This window comes from Lytechinus pictus, chromosome 2 (genome assembly GCF_037042905.1).
Source record: "Lytechinus pictus isolate F3 Inbred chromosome 2, Lp3.0, whole genome shotgun sequence".
In the NCBI taxonomy this organism is placed as follows: domain Eukaryota; kingdom Metazoa; phylum Echinodermata; class Echinoidea; order Temnopleuroida; family Toxopneustidae; genus Lytechinus; species Lytechinus pictus.
The window spans coordinates 24844945-24872500 of NC_087246.1; the positions used below are offsets into that span (position 1 = coordinate 24844945).

The 27556-nt window shown below is 35.5% G+C and overlaps 1 protein-coding gene across 4 annotated transcripts in view; it reads right to left on the reverse strand.

Annotated features, from left to right (window-relative positions):
- Window positions 1-9236: 9236 nt before the first annotated feature.
- LOC129254524 (protein arginine N-methyltransferase 7-like) overlaps window positions 9237-27556 on the reverse strand; it is a 23065-nt gene continuing 4745 nt past the window's right edge. For all 4 annotated transcript variants that reach the window (XM_064113956.1, XM_064113964.1, XM_064113948.1 and 1 more), the window contains exons 2-13: window positions 21868-22128; window positions 21374-21523; window positions 19253-19361; window positions 17968-18080; window positions 17001-17316; window positions 16317-16475; window positions 14791-14987; window positions 14099-14182; window positions 13341-13478; window positions 12248-12484; window positions 11735-11892; window positions 9237-11343 (exon numbers count right to left, since the gene is read on the reverse strand). In XM_064113956.1, the coding sequence (XP_063970026.1) occupies window positions 11076-11343; window positions 11735-11892; window positions 12248-12484; window positions 13341-13478; window positions 14099-14182; window positions 14791-14987; window positions 16317-16475; window positions 17001-17316; window positions 17968-18080; window positions 19253-19361; window positions 21374-21523; window positions 21868-22122 (2184 nt within the window). In that variant the 5' untranslated portion in view covers window positions 22123-22128 and the 3' untranslated portion in view covers window positions 9237-11075. The remainder of the gene's footprint in view (window positions 11344-11734; window positions 11893-12247; window positions 12485-13340; window positions 13479-14098; window positions 14183-14790; window positions 14988-16316; window positions 16476-17000; window positions 17317-17967; window positions 18081-19252; window positions 19362-21373; window positions 21524-21867; window positions 22129-27556) is intronic.

Sequence of the window (27556 nt, forward strand, 5' to 3'; positions counted from 1 at the left end):
CATGCCCCCCCCCCCCCTCCCCGTGCAGTTAGGGTTAAAATAAATTCATCAGGTAATAATTTAAAAAGCCCCGAGGAAAAAGCTTAGAGAAAAAAATATACCCTAAACACGTTTGGCTAGTCTAAAAAAAGATTTGGAAAACAAATACCTTAAATACGTTTGACCCCGCGACTGACCATTGAACAGTTTTCCAAACCACCTTGTTTAAAAAACAAAATCGGTGTACGCACGGATCGCGTCCAAAACTGAAAAACATACCTTAAAACGCTTTTTATCTGGTCATGCAGGTGTACAGCAATTATATTTGACTGCCCCCCCCTGATTTTACCCGATCGGCTGCTTAAATAAGAAAGACCTAAAAACTTGGCATTCTGAGCACTTTCTTGGGCCAATGAATATGTTTGATGCGAGCGAGAAGCGCGAGCTACAATTCGTAATAATACTGACCTGAAAGGAAGAAAAGGAAACTGTTTTTGATTGACTAATGAAAAGAACACATCGTCCCACAAAGAAAACAATGCTAGCACAGAATTACATCTAAACACATGAAGCACTTTTTGTAGTCATTGTAATCATAATTAACATACGCATCTCACTAATCAAATATTGTGAGCGCGAAGCGAGAGGTGAAAATTTCGGAAATTCAGACCTGAAAAGGGGCATTTTAAAGCTGGTTTGTAGGCATTCATGAAGACCATGCATATTTCATTAACCAAATGATGCAAGCGCAAAGCGCGAGCTGAAATTTTTGTATATATATATATATTGACCCCCAAACAGGGATATTTTAAGGACTGTTTTAGGAATCTATTAAGAATATACATATATCTCACCATAGTCATCTAATGCGAGTGCAAAGCGCTTGCTGATTTTGTTAGATTTACATCTAAACACATGAAGCATTTTTAGAAGTCATTGCAATCATGATTATCATACGCATCTCACTTATCAAATATTGCGAGCGCGAAGCGCGAGCTGAAAATTTAGGGAACTCAGGCCTGAAGAGAGGTATTCAAAAGCTTGTTTGACGAAACTCACCAAGGCCATACCTATTATGCGAGCGCGAAGCGCGAGCTGAAAATTCTTGATATTTAGATAAAAGAGTGAGATTTTAAGGACTGATGTATATGGAATTCATGAAGAGCAGACATATCTCACCAATCCACTAATGTGAAAGCACGGACTGGAAATGTTTTATATTTAGACCTTAAAATGGGGCAATCACTTTAAGTAGTCATGAAAAAAAAGCATATGTCACTACATAAAACAATATCAACTCTAAGTGCGAGGAAATATATTTGGTATATAATGACTAGAAAAAGGGACGTTTTAGTACAACAGGATTATATATCTCGTTACACAGACAATGCGAGCACCAGGAACGATGAACACATAGGCCCTTAGCAAATTATGTTTCATAAAGTTATGAAAAATTTTCTTATGTCATATGAAATAATATACATAATACAACATATCATAATGTACTAATAATTTTCCCATTACGTTTCTCTTCCTTTCTCCCTCTTTTTCTTCTTTTCCCTCTTTCTTTTTTTTGCCAGCCGATGGGGGCACGTGCCCCCTGTGCCCCCCCCCCCCGTAATTACGCCACTGTAACACGCGTTATCTACTTTGCTTACCATGTATTATTCTTTTTATCTCTTCCCATTCCAAACCAAACCATTCTCCGATGATCGTTCAGGTATATTGCAAATGTCTTATCGGTATTTTATTGCATAATTACAATACATTATCATTAATTCCGTCTTTGGATGAATAGGTTACAATTACATCACGTGGATCCATGTATCGGACTCCCATGCAAATGAGGATCTTCAATCGTTGCCCATTTTACATGTTTACGACTATCAACAGTACTTTGTTTAATAATAGAGACTTTGTTATGTATATCAGTCACCTACTTCCATTTTGTACAATGCAAATGCTGTTGTATATTGTTCTTTTACATTATTTATCACCCAAAGCCTTCAGTTCAATCTCATTCTTTGTCTATGACATCTTTCTATTTTCTCTCTAACTGAGAGGCAAGAAGAAATCTCATTCTAAAATGTTTTTGACGCCAGTTTACGAATGACCAGGATCGGACTCTGAATAATTTTCTTCCCCCGTATTCGTTTTACATGAATAGATTAAATCACGTGTATGTATATTATGGTTTTGTGTACAGGTATCAGTTCCATCAGTATTTATTCATTTATTGCACATCTATGCTTATACACCTACTCTGCTTCTCAAGTTATTCTCCTGAGCCTCCATCCCCCTTTCGAGATATAACTCTGCCTTTTCCCCCATGTTATGTCATTTAAGGTTCAAATGATGTCATGAAATGGGGGAAAGTATTTCTTACCCAATTGCTGGTTTGATATGAATTCCAATTCATTTCAATTTGCAATTATCTTTAAACCTTAATTTACACTAAAATTGGGCAATTAAATCTATATCAATATTTTCAAAGACTTTATATATATATATATATATATATATATATGTAAACACAAGTTCACAAGGTTGACTGGAGGTTCATCAAATTTAATTGCGACTCTGAGTTTCACGCAACCTACGTGAGGTGCGATCTTCAGGCAACTATATATATATATATATATATATATATACATATATATATATATATATATATATATATATATATATATATATATATATATATATATATATATATATATATATGTATATATATATATATATATATATAATCATATATATATAATCATATATATATGATTGTTAAACTCCTGAAGAAGACGGAGGACTGTCGAAAATTCGAGGAAACAATAAAAAACTTTATTGGCAATGAAAGCATTATCTTCAGCATATTTTGTTATATATATATATATATATATATATATATATATATGTATGTATATATATATAATCATATATATATGATTGTTAAACTCCTGAAGAAGACGGAGGACCGTCGAAAATTCGAGGAAACAATAAAAAACTTTATTGGCAATGAAAGCATTATCTTCAGCATTATTTTGTTATATATATATATGTATATATATATATATACATTCCATAACGGTTCTCACGTTGCCATCCCTCCTGACAGCTATTGTTTCAAGCATGCATTTTCCTGCTTATTATAGCGAGTTTTTCCCGCATTTTTACCCAACTTAATTTTTCACATGCTCTATTTATAATAAAGTTTTCAGTCTTACAGATCATTTATCTTTTTGATTGTCACACAAAAATGTATTCATTTGTGTTACTGTTATTGTATAGATTTATTAATTTGTTATTGATTTATGAATCAAAATGCAGAAACTCCTGCAAAAAATCGGTAACATTACTTCACTTCTTTCTTTCTCTTATTATCGATCACTATGTTTTATTTTTTTCTTCTATGTTGAAACGATATATTTCCTCAAATGTTACTTTTGCTTGCCAATGTTCTTTCTTTTCTTTCATATGTTAATGATTTTAAATCATTTTGATTATGTCTTTGTCATATATTATATTCTGTTTGGTTTTATTTGAATGATTTGCTTTTCATAACTTTTGAATTCTTGTATTTTCTTTTAATCAGAGCCTCGCTGAAAAAAAAGGAACTTTTATGCGGATGGCGAGCAAGTAATATATTTCGTTTTTTACGGTGAATAAATATAGTCAAACAAACAAACAAAACAAAACATAATGTGCATTCAAAACCGCTGAAGCGAGACCAACGAAATTTTCTTAGAAGTAAGAACATGAAATGGGCTTTCTATTCCTGTACATCTATTCGGCCTTATGTCAGATGGACATTTTGGGGAACACGCTTCATGTGCTACATGTAATAAATTCTCAATTGGCATTAAAGAGATGGTCCGGGCTGAAAATATTTATATCTAAATAAAAAGAGTAGAATTCCCAGAGCAAAATGCTGAAAATTTTATCAAGATCGGATAACAAGCAACGAAGTTATTGATTTTCAAAATTTATCAATATTTTGTGAAAAATAGTAATATATGCAAATCGTCATGAATATTCATTAGGTGGGCTGATGATGTCACATCCCCCACTTTCCTTTTTCTTATGTTATTACTAGTACATGAAATCATAAATGTTTCATTTTTTCATACATGTGTAAATGATGTGCCTCCATTATGATGAAATAAGTTGCGGCAATAAATAATGCATTTAATCAGTTTTCAATTCAATTGTTTGAGAACTTGGCAGAAAATTTAGAATAAACCTAATTTCATATAATAAAATACAGAAGAACAAGTTGGGATATGACATCATCAGCCCACCTAATGAATATTCATAAAGACATGCCTAGAACTGTTTCCGCACCGGAATAATGCAAATCTTTAATATTCAATACTACTTTGTTATCCGATTTTGGTCTAATTTTCAGCATTTTGCTCTGTGAATTTTACTCTATTAATTGAGATATAAATATTTCCAGTCTGAACCGGCCCTTTAATTGCCAACCCCCCCCCCCCCCCAGATACTATAATCGGTCTCTTCTCATATTCGCATCATAGTGGTCCATGTATCCCCCGTGTAATACGTCCTCTGGTCTCCCTTAAGCCCTCTTAATTATTCGCTCAAGAACCGAGCTAGGATGCACTTCGATGAGCATAGCCTAAGAGCCGTGATTCAATCATGCATTAAGGGGCAGGGACCTGTGAACGATTTTTTTTAAGAAGAAAAGAAAGGTCAGCACCCCACTTCCGAGGGCCATGTTAAGGGATTCGAATGCTGAATACAACATGATACAAACACGCATTGATAAGTATTGCTACTCTCTATTTGAGAAGAGATTAAAGATTAACAAAATCACCACAGAAATAACAGCGTGATGAATTTCTACTGTGGGAGAGGGTGTGGTTCCTCTAGTTCACTGCCACTGAATAATGAGTTGGTCATAAACACTTCAGTATTTATAATGTCTGTCTCCAGATTAATGCGAAGGACGCATTTCAAGCAAAAATAATCTTTAGATATTAATGTCATGCTGGTGGCCATTTATCTTTGAAGAATAAAGAATCCAGAAAAGCAAAATGAAAGTAATGGTATACCACTTTGGTTGACTTGAAAATCTTGTTCTGACACAAATCCTTTTCTGAAGTTGAAGTCCTTTCTGATATCATAGTATTTTTTTTTTTTTTTTATTCAAATATATTTATTCAGGATGACAAGATCAGTTAAAAAACTGTTTAACATCATGGTCCTGACATTAAAAACATAAATGCATGTAAATCAATGATATATTCAAGATGAAATAAAATCAAAGTAATATCTAAAAAATTGTGCTTAAAGTGATACAATTCAAGACAAGAAAATTTACAACATGTTTTTAACAACGAATTAAAGTGCACAATTCAGAGACGAAGTGTATGAATTAATAGTTGAAGAACTACATGTATTTAAAAATCGTTAAAAATCAGGATAATAAAACATATTCATAAGTTGAACACTGATATGAGATTAAAATTTTTTTTTAAAGTGGTATAATTTACATAAAAGTATGAGAATACAAAAAAAATGTGTTTCATGTATTTAGGAAGCAAACTGAATAATAAATATAACAAAATGATACATAATAAATTGTAACGAATTACTACAAAGATATAGGTACTATAAAAAAAATGATGTTTGGATCGAAGTGTAATTGAACAAAAAGGTATGTAAAATGTATATGAAATTGCATATCGGGGTTTGGGCTACAATTTCTTTTATGCGATAAGACCTATATATTTTAATTATATATCAATATGTACTCAATGATTAATCTATACTTCTACAGGATTAAGAAGTGGTAACTTTATGTTTTAAAAGCATCAGACTTCTTTAACAGAAAGTTCTACTCATTCTTCTTCCTCCAACTAAACCTTTTTATTTTTCTGGGGAAAAACAAGCCGTTGCCATGGCAACGACCAATTGGAACTATCTTGGTGATTTTGAATATTTCTAAATTTCATATGTATTCAATTGGGAGCCTAAAAAGTATCATTTTGGTCATCTATATCATGTTTATTTAGCATTTACATGGGAATGTATGTCATTTTTTAGAAATTCATCCGTTGCCATGGCAACGGCCGAAAATGGCATTTTGAAATTTACCTCCCATCTTTAAAATAAATCTTACGGCATATACTAATACTTGTGAAAGTTTCATGCTTTAGTCAAAAATTGTTGTGATTTTTGGAGCTTATCCGCTCTACTATACAAAGAAATAAAGTAAACGTAATTAAATTCAAGTATTTAACAACGAATTAAAGTGCACAATTCAGAGACGGAGTGTATGAATTAATAGTTACAGAACTACATGTATTTAAAAATCGTTAAAAATCAGGATAATAAAACATATTCATAAGTTGAACACTGATATGAGATTTTTTTTTTTTTTTAAAGTGGTATAATTTACATAAAAGTATGAGAATACAAAAAAAAATGTGTTTCATGTATTTAGGAAGCAAACTGAATAATAAATATAACAAAATGATACATAATAAATTGTAACGAATTACTACAAAGATATAGGTACTATAAAAAAAAATGATGTTTGGATCGAAGTGTAATTGAACAAAAAGGTATGTAAAATGTATATGAAATTGCATATCGGGGTTCGGGCTACAATTTCTTGTATGCGATAAGACCTATATATTTTAATTATATATCAATATGTACTCAATGATTAATCTATACTTCTACAGGATTAAGAAGTGGTAACTTTATGTTTTAAAAGCATCAGACTTCTTTAACAGAAAGTTCTACTCATTCTTCTTCCTCCAACTAAACCTCCGACACTCTCTCATTTTATGGGTTCATTCACTACATTCTTCCTACTGCTAGTAAATAAAATGTCAAGTTATGACTACAGATTGTTTTGGTCAAGGTTCACCAACAGCTGTAGAGTGTTGACTGGACTGAATAAGGGTTCACTTCTTAACTCCAGTCAAATTTATTTTTTTAGTTTGAAGATTGGCTCTTAAGATTTTTTATTTTGTACACATGTTTGCAGTTATATTTTATCTTCACCTTCAGAGTATAGTCCCCATTAGACTTTATCCTGTGTTATTTATTATTCTGCATCAAATTATTATCATCTTCAATAAATGCATGTAATATGAACTGCACGCCTTTCCTTTGTTCGTCTTCATTTACATAGGTTGAAAATAAAAGTGCAATCAACCCAACAGCTACTAACGATTACACTTTGATCATCTGATTGTATAAAACTAAAATATATTTTGAACAATTATGGTCAAAAGGGCATAACCGAGGCCAAGAACAGATGGCAGATCCGTAACAGCAAAACCAAATGCTCTGTAAAGTTGGTTATCAAAGTAGAGATATCCAATGTAGTAGGTGATCCGACCGATGACGAAGAAGAAGACCAAGACGGGTATCACGGAGAGCTGATCAAGTGGGAGACTTGATGCCAGGGCTAGGACTGTTCCAATGTGTAAGACTGTCTGCTCCAAGGTATTCTGGAGATTCCTTTGGCGGGTCAAGAAGTCTCGATGTTTGATGGGGTCGACTGGTGCAGTGGGATCCGCTCCAAGGGTGTCCATGTTTTCGAATCGTTTATTTGCCACGGCCCTGATGCCCTTGAAGAGGGGCAGGATAGAAAATGCCAGGCAACGGAAAGCATAGGTCAGACGTTCGCCATCCGAGATCGGAAGAGAATCTCTCAGGAAAAGGTAAGACGGCAGCCATGAAGGCAATACCAGTGGAGGCAAACCTCACCACTGTCCATTGTTGACCATGAAACATCGTGGAAGATTCCGATTCCAGTTTCACAAATGTATAAGTCAAACAGCCAACGCACTTTTGATGATTAATTAGAAACGTAGGCCTACTTTTCGTGGTGTACCATCTGTTTCAGTATGTTCACATTATAATCAAAGCTTTAAATGTTGATAGTAGTCTTCTATGGAGCTTGAAAAAAGGAGGTATATACTCTAGTATCACAATTTAAGGTCATACAGTTCAGTGTTCTAAGTTCAATCTGGAAACCATTATGTGCATGCTATATCTCAATTGACTGGACCTGATATGAATGCCCAACATTGAGAAAGATCACGTGATCTGCATGGACTTTAAACTATAAATACATCGTTAAGATGATACACGATATGATATGAGAGAATCATGTTGGTCAACTTTTGTATTACCATAAAGGAGAGATCTCCCTTCTCTTGCGTGGAAGCTATCTTTGATCGTTATTGACTTTGAGCCGATACCGGATTCATGTTTAGATCTCTTCTCACGCATAGCGCCGCGGAAGAAGCTCAAGTAAATGAAACCATATTTAGAGAAAACAATGGAAATGATATGAGGAAACTTTTGTTAAGATTGTATCGTTTATCATCCTTTACAAATGATGGTGTACATTGATGAATATTGAAAGGGCGTTTAGACTTTAATTATAGATTTGTATGTCTCATAATTATATCTTGTTCTTTCAAAATTATTTTATTAAACACTTTCAAATATAAAAAAAAGATGGCACATATGTTTATTTGCTGCTATGCAGACATTACAAAGATCTTCTTTATGCACTTCAATTTATAAATCTGGTTTTGATCTCTCATGAAAAGTCAAGATCAGTATAAGTGATGAGAATTATTACCATCGGTCATCAACACCACCATCATCTATGTAATAATCATCAGAATCGTCATCATCAAATTCTATACCATCAGAAACAAATGGGCGAAAATCTCTCCCCAAAGGTAGGGGGACACAGGGGCGGATCCAGGACTTTCAAGGGGGGGGGGTACATTTTCCCCCGGAAAATTTGACAAAAAAGTTATCACTTTCAAAAGGGGGGGCACACTTGGGAAAAGACAGGTTTTTTCAATTGCAAATTGTTTCCATCATAAAAGACCACAAATAGTAGGGGGGACATTTAATATTGTGTCCTCCCCCTTTCCGAATGGTAAGGGAGATGCATTCCCCTGCCCCCCCCCCCTGGGATTTCTGCCCAGGCAGAAACATAGTCTTAATCAACACTATCATTATCACTACCATAATCAAGACCATGATGAAGATAATTATCATCATTGCCATCATTATAATTATCTTAAACATCATCTGCATCATTTATCATAATCATTATCATCATCACCATTATCACCATCAGTCATCAATATCCTGTTCATTACCGACATCATCTCTAATACTGTCATTATCAGCAGGTGTAGGAGCCACATCCCCAAACAATACACTCGTCAGGAGGAAAAATGCTGCACAAAGACTTTCTTTAGAAAAATGCTACAAGCAGAAGGTTTTTAATACAGTCCACGACGGCTTGGAATTTTACGCCAACATCTCTCCCATTCCAGAAAAACACAAGTCTTCCAGTCCTATACATGTTGGGAGTCTCTGCATTCCAACAAATTCAGTCAATGTTGTACAACTGAGTAGAATGTGAATATATTGGATTTGGCCTGCAATAAGAGCACCTCACACCCATGCATGGCTGGAATACTCCCCAGGGAGAGGAGAATGTGCATAGATTGCATGTGGGCAAGACTGACTAAAATAACAATCTACTAAACATACAAAATCTTCAGCACCTGTAATGCTCAAATGTCAGTACATATGACTCTTTTTAGAATCACTTTTTCAAAGCCACCCTAAGCCAACACAAATAGGTTGTATGAAGAGTTGATAGATGTGCTATTGTCTGAAAACACACAATGAATGAATAATTTGCTATGTAATATAAAACTTATCTTGCAGGTTTATTCGAAATGTACAGAAAACAGTGTAGTGGTTTCACGGTACACCATGTATTCTTCCATGGGCATGTGTTGGACCTGAATAGGACCACCCAAACTCGACGTTTTGATAAGTGTGTTCTTCTCGTCTTCGGGAGATTGAGCAAAAGTTGTGAAAATCAAGCTACATCAAGGTGCCGTATGCACAAAATACCCAAGCTGTTTATAAACTATCATGATCTGGACGAATCAAATATAATAAAGTAGGAATGTATTTAATTAGTCTAGTATGATCTATTTGGTCTTCTTTAGGCCATTTCTCCAATTGTATTGCTTTTTGCAATATTTTTAACATAGCCTCACCTCAAGCATCTATTCATCATAATATGAACATGTAAATGCGTAATTTCAATACAATAGGTCCTAATGAACTCGATATTTCTTTTAAAGACCCCATACGAAGCAAAAAGTAAGATGGGCAAATCGTAGACCAATCTAAGCTTCTAAGCACAACATGCAACTTGTGCATTTCCACTGCTTGCCAGCCAAGTATTTTGCTTGAGAAAAACTCCAATCTTATAAGCAGGTTTAGAAATGGGCTTAAGAGTGCTTCTCACTGGCCTGAATTCTATGATGTCATGCTGTATCAGGCGAGTTGTAATTACATATGCTTGTACGTGCAATCATTTGCTTGATTTAACTATTTGCCAATTCAAGTTTTTCCAACCATTATAATTTAAAGAGACTCTGGAACCTTGGCCATTCATTCATTTCAGTCATGCCATACTTTGACACAAATGAAATTGTGCATCAGAGCAAAGTAAAACCTCTTGATTATCTAGGCATAAACATATACCACATAAACATGGTATCAAATTGTTAAGTGGAAGATACTCAGGACACATGTGATAATTATGTGTTAATGACACATTTTTTTCTATAACTATGAAATATAATTTTCTGACTCACTCAGTAGAGTATAAATAATGTTGAGCCACTAAACTACTAAACTGAAAAAAAAAAAGGCCAAGGTTTCATAGATTTAAAAATTTGATATCGTCAGTGCACAGTAAAGGTTAGCAATTAATAGTATTCTTGAATTTCAGGATTAATTGTACTTTGTAGTCAATGCAATCAATTGGGAAACAATTTCTCTGATGACTGTTTTTAAAGCTTTGTGTTACGGCCCCAGATCTGCGAAGGTTACCTTAGAATTTTCTTGGCTTTTCTTGTATTTTCTTGGCTTCAAAAATGTCATTTTTACGGGACTCCTTCGATGAAGATCACGTTAGTATGTGTCTTTGACAGGCAAGCATGTGGGAATCATATCCTTCCTTTGAATATCAAATCAACGGCAGGGAAAAAACTCGACCATCATCTCTCTCTTTGATTCACTTCAAAGTTAAAATGAAGATTTCCACTCAAAGTATTGAATGTGACCTCAAAGTTCAAACTCTCGTCTTCTTTCACTTCCGGGTTAGCCTTGAGGAAATGGACACCTTGCTTGCTGTGCATGTCCCAGACTAGTCTACTACTAGTCTCACCAGACCCTTCGACCGTCTCTTGTAGTCCAGTCGAGATGGTTGTTGTGTCATCCAAGCCGTACTCCATCCACAATGCAATACCATGACAGGTACCGTCCCTATGAAGGAAAATCAGAAAAAATACAAGTTATAATTTCAAGCTACAAAATGATCTAAATACAGCAAGAGAGAATCAATCGTTCTCAGATATCTATCTCACCAATTTCCTTTATATCTTCAAATAAGACGTATCTTTCGGGGCAACGAAAAGGCATATTCCATACAATGGAAATCCTTTCAAAATGCAGATGTCTGATGTTTAGTTCGTGATCCAAATATATTATAACAAAGTAGGTAAATAGTTTGGTTTTCTAATTATTTCCTATTTGGACTGTATTATGTGTATTTGTCGTTGGACATAGCAAAAGCATTATGACATCCGATCACCAACTTTGGCATATTTCTCACTTCTTGCCCATGTCAAAACTTTTTTCCACCGATTTCACTTACCTGCAGAAATCAACGACTCCATTCCTTACCGACTTCCCTTCAGGAATTGGTTTTGAGAAGTCAAAGGTCATGAGTTCAAACTGTTGGGTCAAAGATCGACCAGGATACTCCCAGAGATGATGAGGTTCCGTAGGCGCATCAGTGCACTCAGATGACTTCTAAAGATACAGAAATATAGATGGCAAGTTTACTTAATCCAGTGAGCTTTTCCTTTGTGCTACACTGGAAAATCAGTTCTCAATACCTGTCATAAGTCAGAACGTTACTATTGCAGCCCCTCAAAAATTCGAATTTTCAAGATCATGACATATCCATAATATCCTGAACAACTGTGCTTGTTACATAATAGAAAAATGGACCCAAAAGATTTAAATTCATTACACCCATGCTTGTGCCAACAATCTAAAAAATAATATACCTAAAATGTAAGGCCTATATAGATATGAACCTATGATATAATAATTGAGTGTTGACCTCCGCCCTCGAATCTGCCTATATAACTCAATAACTTACCTGTACTATATTATCAAAAATTCTGACATCAAAGCCTTCTAGAGTCCTCACAGGGGCATGAAACTTCCAAAGGTCATCAAACTGAATGGCAATGCCCATGAGTTTACCTCTAGAGGGCAGTAGTTTGACATCGGGTGCGAGGAGAGGACGCAGAGCAGACCAAGCATACCATAGGTAGAGATTGTGCCAGGGCAAAAGACTTGTAAGGAAGAAAGGCTCAGCCAAGAGTACACTGACCTAGAATATGAGGAGAAGTAACAGTAAAATTAATGAAGCATACATTTCCAGACGATAGTGGTTAGGGTTACAGTATCCCGAAGAGTATCACATCTTATTCCATTTATGAGTCGGAAAGGCACCTACTTACTAAGTGTTATTACTCAGTCCATTAGGCCTACAAGTTGAGACATACATATATTAAAAAAAGTAAATATAATTATGATACTTTCATTTCTATATTACACCACAAATTGGATATATTAAAAAGGGCATAAGGATATCCAAGGACAAAGAGAGGAGCAATTGAAGCCAGCATGACTCCCGATGTCATGGGGCCTGTTGCATGAAACTTTTGCCATGAAAATAAACTCTGGCAGGTAAACAAGATTTCTGGCAAATGAAAGTTATGCCACTGTTTCACAAAGATTTATGTAAGTATGACATAGAGTCGCACTTAAATGTCTAGTTGCGTGCGTCATGAAAGGCATGATTGCACTGGTCAGGGGCCCGTTGCATAAAATTTTTGCCATAAAACTCTCAGGCAATTTTTTTGCCAGAGTTTTATTTTGCCAGATATTTTTCATGGCAAAATTTTTATGCAAGGGGTCCCAGATCATGCGAGGAGGACACGCACTCTGCATATTGATCCATAAAATTGCGTGTTGCATATCATGTACACATTGGCATTTAAGTGCGACTATAAGTCATACTTAAATCTTTGTGAAACAGCCCCCAGGACAAATTAAAACCCTGAAGTAACACTTTATATTTGACAGGACATAATTATTTCATATACACATTTTTTACCAACGGTCATACAAATTTGATGCATATGTATGCGATCATAAGAAGGAGAATAACCACCAAGCCATACCTTATTGCAATCAAGATCAGATGTTGAAAGATCTTGTGCTCTTTGGTCTAATAGTTTGACCTTTGACATCAGGCTGTTGACCTCAATGACCTTGTCCATGACACGTCTACACAGCGATGAAGATTCAATACTGTAAACCTCAAGACAAAACAATATCAATTATTCAGATTATTCAAAAGACAACGGGAAAATATCTCACCACTCAAAATCAAGAAATATTACTTTTAGTTATATGAATTAGAACATAATACACATCCATCTTTTTTTCTTTATACTTCTCTCTCTTTCTTAAAGAAGATGGTCCTAGAACTTATTTCACAAGGTGTTTTGCTATCGATTATGTGATGGGGCCAGTTTTTGCAAACCCAAATTAGATGTTGGAGCCAGAGAAGGCAACCCAAGCTATGCTTCCTTTCAACACCCCACCGGTGCCAACACCGAACTTAAATCACCAATTGTGTCCCCTAAAAAGAAATATTATGCCAGCTGCAGTTTCATGGCAGTTGCTTTAAAATCTATTCCCGAATAAAATTGAAGTTAAGAATTTTAAAAGTTGTTCAATAATGACACACTTTAGTGTAATGAACAGGCATTACAAAAGGCTGTTTGTGCAAATAACCTTTCAAAAAGCTGTGCCTGAATTGTCTGAAGAATTCTGATGGTTTCCTGCAGGTCACGTTATTCCTCTCTACAATTCCTACCTTAAGTAATTCTATTCTTCTAACATGGCGTTTAAATGAAATACAACCTTCACTCACTTGCTTTGCTCCTAATCTTGCAGCTAACAGAGGCAACATGGAACCATCGCTAATGCTAAGGCACACACTATCATTGGTGATAATCTGAAAATTAACGGGAGGAAAAGACAGATGTATTGAATCCTTTTCAAACTCTCTCCAATTATCTCAAATTTACATCCATGTTCTCCTTCCTCTCAATCAAGAGAGTAGTATAATCTACTTATTTAACTTGTATTTTGATTAACTGTTTCGCAATATACAAACTTTGTGCAAATATGGAAAACTTCAAAAAATACAAATGCATTAATTGACCCCTTTCAGCCTGTGCTGCTGGTCAATATTCCATGTACACAATGAATAGATAATAACGATAATGATGAATGCCACTTTATCATCCTGAATCTACATCTGGTACAGCTACATATAGGCCTACTGAACTTTGTGAAATCATGACATCCAAACTGAAAAAAAATCATGCTGAAAATTGCCGACACAGATAAGCATATGTGGGACAGTGTATTATTATTGCTTGGAAAAAATACCAGACATTTGGATCGAAACCCATGCACATTTTGCTAGTTTCTCAGCAATTACTCAACTTCAAATCATTACCACGACTGGCATTTATCTTTAATTGAATGACATCTGGTAGTTCCTGGTAAAAATCAGAAGTGCTGATCTTTTGATTTTGAAACATCAAAATGGCTAACCTTTCTCATAGCTGTGACAAACTTGTTGGTTCTGTGTTGATCGTTGAGCATACCGAATCTTGGTCGACTCCAGACGACATGAGCTCCACAACGACAGATTGGTCTAGTCTGATGAGATGAGGGTTTCTCCTCTCCGCTGCGTACATCAAACCATTGACTGTAATCATCATGGGTTATTGTCAAGGAAACAGTATCACCTAGAATGAAGGAATACATCACTGTCATTGATAAGAATCAAACGGCTTTTACATTAAAATATCATGTGCTTTGAATTTTATTCTTTGACCTCACATACTGGATGCACTAGAATTAGATGTGCGGTTAAATGAAGAAAGGCATGGACATACAATGGAATTTCTTCATGGGGGACGAGAATAAGTGAATGTTCAAGAAGATATGAGGGGAGTAAAGCAAGCCAGTAGATTCCCTGGGGATTTTTAAAAAATACAATAAATTGAATAATGAGGCACACACTTAAACTTTGTTTGGAGGTTTGTGAAACTTAAATAAAAATGTAGGTTAAAGCAAATTTGTGACTGGGCAGCTACCCCCTCTGCCCTCTCCCAGCAAAGAGCCATGAAGGGCATGTTGCTGCTAACTATTGCTTTACCTCTCTTGGCTCAAAAATAGCACAACATCTACCGAAGTATTGTACAATTGCCAACAAAGTGGAGAACACTCACAGTGATCAATGCCAGGTTGTGAAAAGCTACTGTACCGGTAATGAAAAGATACATGTAAGTGCAAACCCCAAAGTCCTAATACAATTAAACCAGGTGGACAATGATCTGCAGCTTTGTCCTATTTTTTCCAATCAACCCATTATTATTAAAGGGAGGTACAATGATGAACATTCTTCCAGACAATCAAAAGTTAAGATATCGATGTCTGTAAATAAAGCTCTCATGCTCTAAGTTATTATTTTGGAACTACTGAATTTAAAATCCCAATCTCGCGGCCATCACCTCCATAGCACACAAGACCCACTTACACTAAAAACCCCCCAGATAAAATGAAACAAACCCTTGGAGATAGATCATTACTTCCTGCAGCCCCAAGACTATGGAGTAGCCTTCCCCTAAACATAAGAGTATCCACAGCATTAGAAGATTTTAGATAGACTTACTACCTCTTTTATTAAGGTGGTATTTATAGCGTAACTTTTACTGCTCAGGAAAGTACATACTGTACCTATAGTTACTGCACTTCACAATTTCAAAACATTATCATATCATGATGATCATCATCATCATTATCATCATCATTATCATTATCATCACCATCATTATCATTATTATCATCATCTTCACCATCATCATCATTATCTTCACCATCACCATCATCATCATCATCACCATCTTCATCATCATCATCATCACCATTATCATCATCATCATCAACATCATCATCACAATTATCATCATCATCATCATCAACATCATCATCACCATCACCATCATCACCATCATCATCATCATCACCATCATTATCATCATCATCATCACCACCATCATCATCATACTGACCTTTGTTGACGTGAACAGGTTGATCTAAGAAGTAAACAGCTTGCATCCAGTGATCCCTCCATTGTGCTTCAGATCCATCTTGATGGCACCATGTAGGAGCAGTGCTTAGTAACACCTCGCCTTCGGTGTCCATAGTAAGATCCCACCACATAAATACACCTAATAAAACAAGAATACATCAATGGCCATGTCTTCATTAGTGTGATAAAAACTTACAATAAGAGTAATGACAATCACAAATAATGGCACAATTTTTATGAAATCCCATATGATAAGTCTGATTTTACACTCAGGGTGCAATTCTGAGGGAGGTAGATGTATTATTGTCTGCAGAGTGTAAAGGTTAAAGTTAAACTTAATTGCACATTCAATATATGATTCATTTGACATTGTGTGTACTATTTTTTTTTCCACTTCAATGTACATTAGCTCATGACAGTGGTTGAATTGATTTGTGATCTTGAAAAAAAAAAATATTTAGTCCCTGTATCCTTCCCACTGCTGTGAAAAACTGCCAATATCTATTCAGCTTAATGCTCATTTTTAAGGATCTGTCGCTTATCTCTCCCCAAATTGAAACTAAACAAATAAATAAAATACAAAACAAACTAACATTCCAAAACTCATGAAACACAGCCCAACCTGCCCCATCCCCCCCCCCCCCAGAAAAAATCAATCTCACACCTTGGCACTTGCCCGATATCAAGCTTTCACAGCTGACAGTCCTCGTTCGACTCCCAGTAAAATCCCCCTGGGTGAAATTGAAATCGATCACACTTAGAGGCTCTGTGATTGGCTGGAACTGGTCAGGTGACACCTGACTGAGCTGAATATCATGGACAGATGCTGCCCCAGAGCATGATGTCATGTCAGGATGAGGTACAATGCCTTCACAGCCAGAGATTTGAATCGGTTGGAGCTTGTGCCATCTCCAGATGAAATCAGACTGGACAAGAAGAGCTTTGACTACTGCTTTGTGAGGAACGCATATGCAGTCATCCTGGAGTGCATAAAGAACCAGGAAGAAGGTTAAATTTTACTTTCATCAAAGCTATTCAAGTGCCTGCAAAGTTCTTTGCAATAGAATACACATTATCAAGATGGACATTTAAAACAGCTGATGATACCCCCATTTATAAGTCGGCACTAGCTAGTCTGAAGAAGCCGGCACAAACCATTAGATAAAAGTTAGCAAAGCATACAAGTTGATTGTAAAAAGATGGAAAATCTGTTTGTTAGGACACCACCAATCTGATTAATCTCTTCATGGAGCTCAAATAGTTATTTGCTTAAATAGCTGTACATTTAGAAATGAAATTATCTGGTTTTCAGAAATACTATTCATTTGATGATGCAATTAAAAAATAGGACTTAAAAGGCATAATCTTCATCTATTCCAACCAGAACAGAAGTCCAAACATTTAAAACCATTTTCCAGAGGAATGGTAAACTTTCAATGGTTAAAATATTTTTACATGTCGCTTCATCCGCAGGAGTAATCATGGATTGAGTATTAGCTCAGTGAATACTTACAGGTAAGAAATATTTGTAAGCATGTATGGTAGACATTTGATTCACAGCTCAGTAAATACAGTCAAGAGATATTTTTTGATCATGTAGATATGCGACTCATAGCTCAGTTCATACTTACAGTCAAGAGACATTTGTGAGCATGTAGATATGTCGGAACAGCCCCTTCCCCAATCAGCTCTGTATCAAATACTTCTGTAGCAAGGATATTGGCTCTCACTGGCATGTCACCATCTGAAAAAAAAACACCAAAATATCAACAACAAAATTATATGATGCTCAGTAAAAATTTGTCACGAGCTCCAATCTAGTTCAAAACATCAATCCATGAAGTTAATTTTATTATGCCAGCTTAGTACTTTAAATAAAAAGCTTTCTGAGTGATTCTTTGTGACCTGAATTATCAATCTCAGTTATAAAACTGCCTTTGAAACAGAAGACAAGAGTAGAAAATGCAGGACATATATGAGTAACTAAAAAGATAATTTCCCCTAAATAGGAATATTCAATTTAACACAAAAAATGTATTTCACTTATCTAGCAACTTGAATCAAATGTCTACCAGTTTATGATTAATCAAGTAATAATACATGTAGAGCTCTACTACAAAGCAAATTAAATCACTGTAAATCTACTTGATTTTATTACGCGAAGTCCACAGCAAAAACAAGTTGATTGGAAAAAAAAACAATAATGATAATGATATGAAATATTTATATAGCACTTAATACAAAGTTTCTAAGTGCTGCAAACTATTACGCCGGATTTAGCATGGCTACTCTTATTGAGCGCTCGAGCATTCAAGGAATTTTCCCCTACCGGGTATCCATTTACTACACCTGGGTAGAAAGTGGCAAATGCAGATAAATGCCTTGCTAGAGGACACAAGTGCTGCAGTGGGATTCAAACCCGATACCTTGTGGTTCAAAGTCCGGAGACTTTTCCACTGAGCCACGACAGATAATAAACATTAAAAAATCATAGAAGCATTGCACTGATGTCTTCTCAAGATTGGATGTAAAATAAAAAGTTATGTACATAATTGAGGCAGTATGAAAATGAGGGAATTATTGACATCCCTCTTTAATAAGTTCTTTTGTATTTCATTTTATAAAATATTTAATATTTTAATTTTTTCCAAAATATAATGTAATCTATACATGGTTTTACTTCTTATTGAATATTATTGTAAATCATACCGGAAATTAAATTGAAATATTCTATAATTTCATATAATAAATTATAAAAGAAAGAGTTTGTGAAATGCTTGCCTTTTATTTACTACATCATTTTACATCCAATTTTTATGAAATTTTAACAGTTGTGCTCATGATTTTCTCTATTCAAATAGAATTTTCATTTGAGTCGACTTGACCTTTAACATCAGGTGAAAAATACAAATATACCTGGCCCGACGGTGACTTCAGTTGAACGTTTTGAGATGACAGTGATTTTATCTGCAAACCCATTCACATCAATGATTTTCTTGGCTGCCTCTGCAATGGGTGGGAATGCCTGTAATGAGATTGGGAAACACATGAAGATTGGAAAATGAAAATTAAATTGTTTTGAATTATCTTCTTGCTCAACAGGACCAATGATAATGTACAGCTCATAGCGATGAAAAAAATGGTTTTAAAGTTATAAAGATCTTAGTGATCTTACAGTAGACCAACTAGGCAGGATAAGTCCACATTTCAAAAGGATTTTACTGTGATGATTCCTGATTTTCTTTGGAGTATATTGCACAACTTTCAAGACAAAATTTGCTACGCCCATTTGTGAAAGTCTACACCTGCACGCTAGATGTTTAAAAATTGTGATTTCATGTCAAATTTCAATACAAAGGATAAATTCATGAATGCATGGTTATTTTGTTATTATTAATCAACATCAATTGTTAATTGTAAAAGTTCATGAAGAAAAAAAATAATAAAACAAAGAAATACAGAATCAATTCGTAAAACAATAGAATACAAAGGAAATTAATTTTGATAAAGTGGTTTTACATTTACTTAGAACGGCAAAGTACATTATAGACCAAACTTTAGACCTGTGTTTCTAGATTTAGGATGGATTTTGATTTCATTCATAAACTGTGAATAAATTAAAAAAAAATCAATAAAATCACTCTTTCTCTTTTGAGCTAAAAAAAAATCAACTTTCCAATTTTCATAGATTATAACATGGGCAACGCGAGTTCTGATCTTTGGGACAATCCTAGGGTTATGAGGGGGATGTACCAGCCACCTGGCCATATGATCTACCATAATAGCCTGAAGATGTTTTTTAAAATATTTTTGGGGCATACTTTTTCCAACCTACTGCTTAAATCTGCAACATAAGCATTAATGTTGCAGTAAATGAGGATTTTCAGAGGATCTTTTGAACATTTTGGGGGCAATTATGGTATAGGAGTGGATATAATGCACAATGCTCCTCAAATACCATCCTCTTAATCTCCCCACTTTTTTAACTACTGCTACTACTACTACCAACATCACCACCACCATAACCACTAGCTACTACTGCTACTCCTACTTTCTACTACTATTACTACTACTACTACCAACACTACCACCTCCACCACCTCCATCACCTCCACCACTACTACTACTACTACAACCACTACTACCGCTACAACTACTACATTAATAATAATAATAATAAACAGTTCTTGTATAGCGCATATCACAATTATGAATAATGTCTCTATGCGCTTCCAAAGGACTTGGATATTATTACCCCAGCTGTAGCTTGGCTGCCGTAATTACTAAGATCACAGCGCACACGCATTTCAAGGAATAAATTCCTGCCAGGTACCCATTCACCTCACCTGGGTTGAGTGCAGCACAATGTGGATAAATTTCTTGCTGAGGAAATTACGCCATGGCTGGGATTCGAACCCACGACCCTCTGTTTCAAAGTCCGGAGACTAATCCACTGGGCCACAACGCTCCACGATTACTACTCCACGATATTACTACTACTACTACTACTACTACTACCACTACCACTACAACTACTTTTTTATACTACTACTACTACGACTGCTACTACTACTACTACCACTACTACCACTACAACTACTATACTACTACTACTACTACTACTACTACTACTACTACCACTACTACCGCTACAACTACTATATTACTACTACTTCTACTACTACTACCACTACTACCGCTACAACTACTATATTACTACTACTACTACTACTACTACCACTACTACCGCTACAACTACTATATTACTACTACTACTACTACTACTACTACTACTACTACTACTACTACTACCACTACTACCACTACAACTACTATATTACTACTAGTACTACTACTATATTACTACTACTACTACTACTACTACTACTACTACTACTACTACTACCAAACACTACTACCGCTACAACTACTATATTACTACTACTACTACTACTAATACTACTACTATATTACTACTTTCACATTGCATACCGGTACTGAAATAACTAAGAATCCTTTGAGCTGCCTCATACTTACTTCACATGCATAAACCGAATCTGCACCACAATTTGCTGCCATCATTGCCAGAAGCCCTGTCCCTGTGCCAATATCCAGAACCCTCACCTTTTGGCCCCGCCCTCGTATGATGGATATAGCACGGCGGATACCCTCATAGTATTTTTTATTCTATATAAAAGAGAAGAAAAAAAATAAGTGAAACTCAAATATTCCAAATGTTTCAAGAATGGTTCCCAAAGAAAAGTTTGGAAGTTCTATACATTACGCTCAGGCCATTTTGGACATCATGGAGAAAAGGTTATTGATCACTCAAGAATGAACAAAGTATTGTCTTTTTTGGTGTCACCTGATGGAGAAGACTTAAGACCATGTCTCAATATCAAACATGAATATAATATCAAACACATCATTTGAAGACAAAACATTGACAGCTTTTTCCAAAAGTGCAATATTGCAAATGAATGAATCACAACAAATTCAAGATCTTCACAGTGTCAAAATGGGGGTTTTACCCTCTCATCATCATGGAGCATATCAGTGTAAGCTGAGCGAGCAATCTCTTGATGATAATCGTAGCTCTCATCCTCCACCACCCACTCCAGTGCTCCAGTTGTGGGATTGACCTGTGATGATAACGGGGCTTGAGACATTCTACACGTTGTGTAATTCCTACTCAGCTGTGGCCTTTGGAATGTGAACAGGGTATGACGGGTACCATATAGACCGGTCTGTATCAGGATGCTGAATCTTCTTATAACCATCCACATCAGTGCCTGCAAGAGAAAAGAAACAGCCATTGACAAATCATGGGAAAATTGAATCAAATCGAAATTTGCAAAGGGCCAATTGACTTGCATAACATAATCCATCCGTCATGAGCACCTGTTGGACTAATGCAATAAAAGTTTGAACAGCACGAATTTGACCGAACTCATGATGGTTTTTTACTTCGGATCATCGCAGTTCCAGTTTCCAACAATCCCAATTCCTAGACTTATAGCGGGTTTCTTGATTGCTAAACCAAAATAAATAACCTAGAGCTGTTAAGTTACATGTTTCTAAGTGAAAAAGTACAGTTTACTGCTGGTTGGTTAGTCTACTAACTATTGCTCTCCTATAGACCTCCAAGACATGCCGGCGTCTATTACATAACACCCCCAGGCATGCAGCCGAGTGAAAGACTTGAATCCCTTCTCTGTTTTGAGATTAGCCTTGATTTCCCCATGATTTGTCAATGAAAGGTCACTTTAAGTCACACAAATCTAATAACAGTCTGAAATATCAATTCAATTCTCAGACAAGTCTGGAGGGCAGGGTTTTTGCAAGAAATTCTAATGGTAGGTCTCATCTTAAGAGTCCAAATTTCTCAAATTTTTGTAATTTGGCACTGTGGGGATCCAGTATTTTTAAAAAGAGGGGGTGCAAATGACAATTTTCTTAGATTTAGATTTTAATACATGAATGTTCACAAAAATGCACAATCAACAAAATATACTGCAGCATGTTTATGTAAATGGTGTTATCTGACTGGGCAGATGTAACCATGTGGAATACCGCGACGGAGTGTCCTCGGACCCCCGCTTTTTGTAATGTACATCAATGATCTACCAGACCAGATTTCGTCAAGTAATATTCATTTATTTGTGGAAAACACCAAGATAATTATACAAGCAGGGTTCCCACAGAAATTTGAAAACAGAATTCCATGACTTTTCCATGACTAAATTGCTGCTTTCCATGATTTGCTTTCTGGCACGGTTCCAAAATCAGACACATTATGATGGCCTCCATAACCTCCCCTCACAGCCCTCCATTCCACCCACTTACTAGCTTACTCATGACATGTACATCTACATGTATCATCATTGGTATATGGTCTGTTTCTGACCAGGGTACAGTACCATTTTCGTTTCACCAACATCAAGATTCAAAATTGTCTTGAACACAAACTCATGTAATTTCTTGAACTGACAGATTTCCATTAACTATTTCCAAATTTTCAGAGCATAGCATGCAAATCTTGTCACAAAAGTGAACTATACAATAGATGTAAATGTCAAATTTTCCAGGCATATTGAAATTAGGATCCTGAATTCACCTTTACTACAAAACTTCCACATAAAAGTCATGGAATTATGTTTTCAAATTTCTGGGGGAACCCTGAATTATATGAAGATGAAACACTTCACATATGTCTCACATGACCCAATTATTACAAAAGAGTGACATTTAAGTTTTACAATAAGGTGACATGAAAAAAAGGCTAACAAAGACATCCTCATCCTAAAATTCTCAACATAGTGCTGCATTTCACTCTACATTACAACAAATGAGGCCATTTGTGATACAACTCGAGGACACCAGCTAAATTAACAAGTGTATTTCTCTATATGCTCCAAAAATAATGAGGATATCTTGAAAATTGGACACTTGATGCCTATTTTGGTATTTCATTAAACTTCATTTTCAAGTAACTTTTCCAGAGAGGACACATTATTTGATGCTAAAATAGCAATTGAAACATCTTGTGTAAATAAAGAGATTCAGAACCTTTTGAATTTATTGTGTTCTGATAGCCATGCTGGTAGTGCTTGATCAGTTGTGACTTGATATGTCAACTAATTGCCATGAATGTTGAGTAAAATTGTACAAAAATTGAAATTTAAATTCTCTAAAAACAACTAAGAATGCAAAACTGGTTACAAAATGTCCCAGGAGTTTTGTAGAATTTGGGATGTCACAAAACTGGGAAAAATGGAAATTATGAACACCAATTATAATAGCAGAGTATGATAATTAAGTATGAGAGAAATTTGCGAGACACGACAAAACGGAAAGCTGCCATAGCCATGAGATAAATGCAATTCCATGACTTTTCCATGACTTTTCACAAATTTTCCAAATTCCCTGACTCTTCCCTGACTTTCCAGGACCACAAATTTTTCCAGGATTTTCCATGACCGTGGGAACCCTGACAAGTAAGTAAAAAATGACAATTTACTACAAGCCGACTTAGATTGTCTTGTTTCATGGTCTGACAAGTGGCTATCAAAGTTCCACCCGGATAAATGTTGGGGGAAAAAAATGTTGAAAAAAAATGAATGATGAATCTCAAATGACAATACCTAATGACACATGATAATGCCACACATTATCTATCACAAGTCAATACAAGTCAAGATTTAGGAGTGATAGTTGACACAAAGCTTAGTTTTGACCAGCATTTTCAGTCAAAGATAATTAAGTAAGGCCAATAGGCTAATGAATCTAATAAGAACATTTATCTTCACAAGGAGAACTTTTTACTCCTATAAAAAGCAGTGATTAGACCTCACTTGGAGTATGCTCATGCATGCCATATGGAGTCCATTTTCTTTCTTTAAACAAATTCAAGGCTAGAAAATATACAACAAAGGGCCGCTAAATTGGTACCTGAGGTAAAGATACGTCCATATGAACAAAGATTGATTCCACTAAAAATTCCTACATTAGCATATCGCTGTGCGTCAGTTATTTCACAGGTACGACCAGGGGGTAGTGCCAGATTTGGGTCAGGTGCATGGGCCTACCAGAAGTCATAAAACAAATTGTACATCTCGATGTCAGTCACTGAGAAGCGTAATTTTTTTTTTTTTAAAGAATGAGGATACCTTGGAATAGTCTAAGTAATTAATTAGTTAATCCACCCAGTGTCCACAGCTTCGAGAATGGACTGGATAAGTATTGGAGATGTGCAGTGAAATTCAAGTTTGATGCTGACCCACCAGGACATGATCAGGCCAACCTAAAGAGGAGAAAGAATTTGAAGCAGAATACAGAGGCGTAAACCTGCCTTCAGAAGCATCCATAGGTATCCATAGGTAGGTATGAAAATATGCTTTAAGGAAATTCACCCTGACAAAAATGTTGTAAAAAAACAGGAAAAAATTAATAACAAATATTGGTGAAGGTGTAAGAAAAATCTACCAAAAAGTTACAAAGTTATTAGAATTTAATTCTTTTGATTTGTGACGTCAATTGTCATGTACGAACCCCATATCAAACACCATGAACATGATAGAATTCATGAATTTCAAGTTTTATGGTTTGTGATGACTCATTTTTTATTTCTGGGTGTGAAAAGATTTGTCAATGGATATATATGATATACTGAAGCCAGGTACAATAAAAACCTAATTCTAGACTCTAATTTTCTGAGAAAATTACATTTTATTTTTTGATTTTTTAAAATCATGATATACTATAGTCCCCAAATCCAAGAATGGGGATTATCAATATTAGAATCATACCAACCAGAACACATGAAATTGTGAAAAACACTACCTTTCCCAAGAACACAGTCCCCAACTATCTCGCAACCCTAGCTTGCGAACTGATAACACACATAAATGCAACACATACTGTATACACATGGGATCTCTCCAGAGATACGGTCCTGATATAGTCCCCACTCTACAGGAAATCAAGTTCGATTTTCATGGCAGAGGGGACACTTTTAACAGTATAGCTATAATCGTGATACAATCCCCACGCTATAGGATAAACATTACGTTTTGCCCGCAGTGGAGACTGTTCCAACAGTAGGCCTATATAGCTATACTTGTGATACAAGCCCCACGCTATAGGATAAACAGTTCGTTTTGCCCGCATTGGGGACAGTTCCAACAGTATATCGCTATACTTGTGATACAGCCCCCCACGCTATAGGATAAACAGTTCGTTTTGCCTGCAGTGGGGACAGTTCCAAAAGTATAAAGCTTTACTTGTGATACAGGGCCTACGCTATAGGATAAACATTACGGTTTGCCCGCAGTGGGGACTGTTCCAAAAAAAAGTATATAGCTATACTTGTGATACAGGCCCCACGCTATGGGATAAACAGTTCGTTTTGCCTGCAGTGGGGATAGTTGCAACAGTATATTATATTCGTGATACTGCCCTTTCACAGCATGAAATCATGCTCGTTCGGCAAGTGACAAGGAATGATCGAGGAAGAAGAGGTCTTCCACAAACTTCGAGATGGGGGGGTTACAGGAAAAGTATGCCCCTTCAAATTAAACCACTGTAGACTCATTTAAAATGTTTGGGTATTAATTATAGATATTATCATCATGATCATTATCATTTATATTGTTATTATTCTTTATTATTAGCATCATTATCATTATAATTATTATTGTTAATATTATCACTATTATTTTTACTATCATTATCATCATCAATATTATTATTCTCTATCATTATTATTACTATTATTATTGTCACTATTACTATTGCTATTCTTTATTATAATCATTATTATTATCACTATCATTATCTTTATCATTATTATATTACCTTTAGTTGTTATAGTTACTGGTCATAAGTGGGAGATTACAGGGGTGGGGGTTCACAGGAAACTCATTCAAAAATGTGTGTTCTTATTATCATCATCAATATTAATACTATAATCATTATTATCGTTTCTTATTATATTCTTCATTATTTTATTATTGTCATTATTATTATTACATTATTATTAGTAGTAGTAGTTGTAGTATTATCATTATCATTATTATTATTATTAGTAGTAGTAGTAGTAGTAGTAGTAGTAGTAGTAGTAGTAGTAGTAGTAGTAGTATAGTAGTAGTAGTAGTAGTAGTAGTAGTAGTAGTAGTAGTAGTAGTAGTAGTAGTAGTAGTAGTAGTAGTAGTAGTAGTAGTAGACCAGCGGTTCTGCTCACCATATGACTAACCCCTTGTAGAAGATAGAGATCTGAGCCAAAAAGACACTGAGCAATTGATATGGATGAAAATGGCACAGAACTGGAAGCCTGACTGCTGGGATCCACAGCACTCTTCCAGAACCTCAGGTAAAGTTATAGTAGTAGTAGTAGTAGTGGAAGTGGTAGTAGTGGTAGTAGTCAGTGGCGTAACTACGGGGGGGGGGGCATGGGGGGGCACATGCCCCCCAATCGTCTGGCAAAAAAAAAAAAAAAAAACAGGAAAAGGGAGAAAAAGAGGGAGAAAGGAAAAGAAACGTAGTGGGAAAGAAGAAATTATTATTCATTATAATGTTATATTATATTATGTTATATCCTACATAGAGTAAATCCTGTATAGTGATTGGTTCAAGTAGCATCATGTGACCGAATATATTTCAACTATGATGTTGCGTGACGTCAGACCTCGATATATTTTTGGATATACCAATATTCTGACG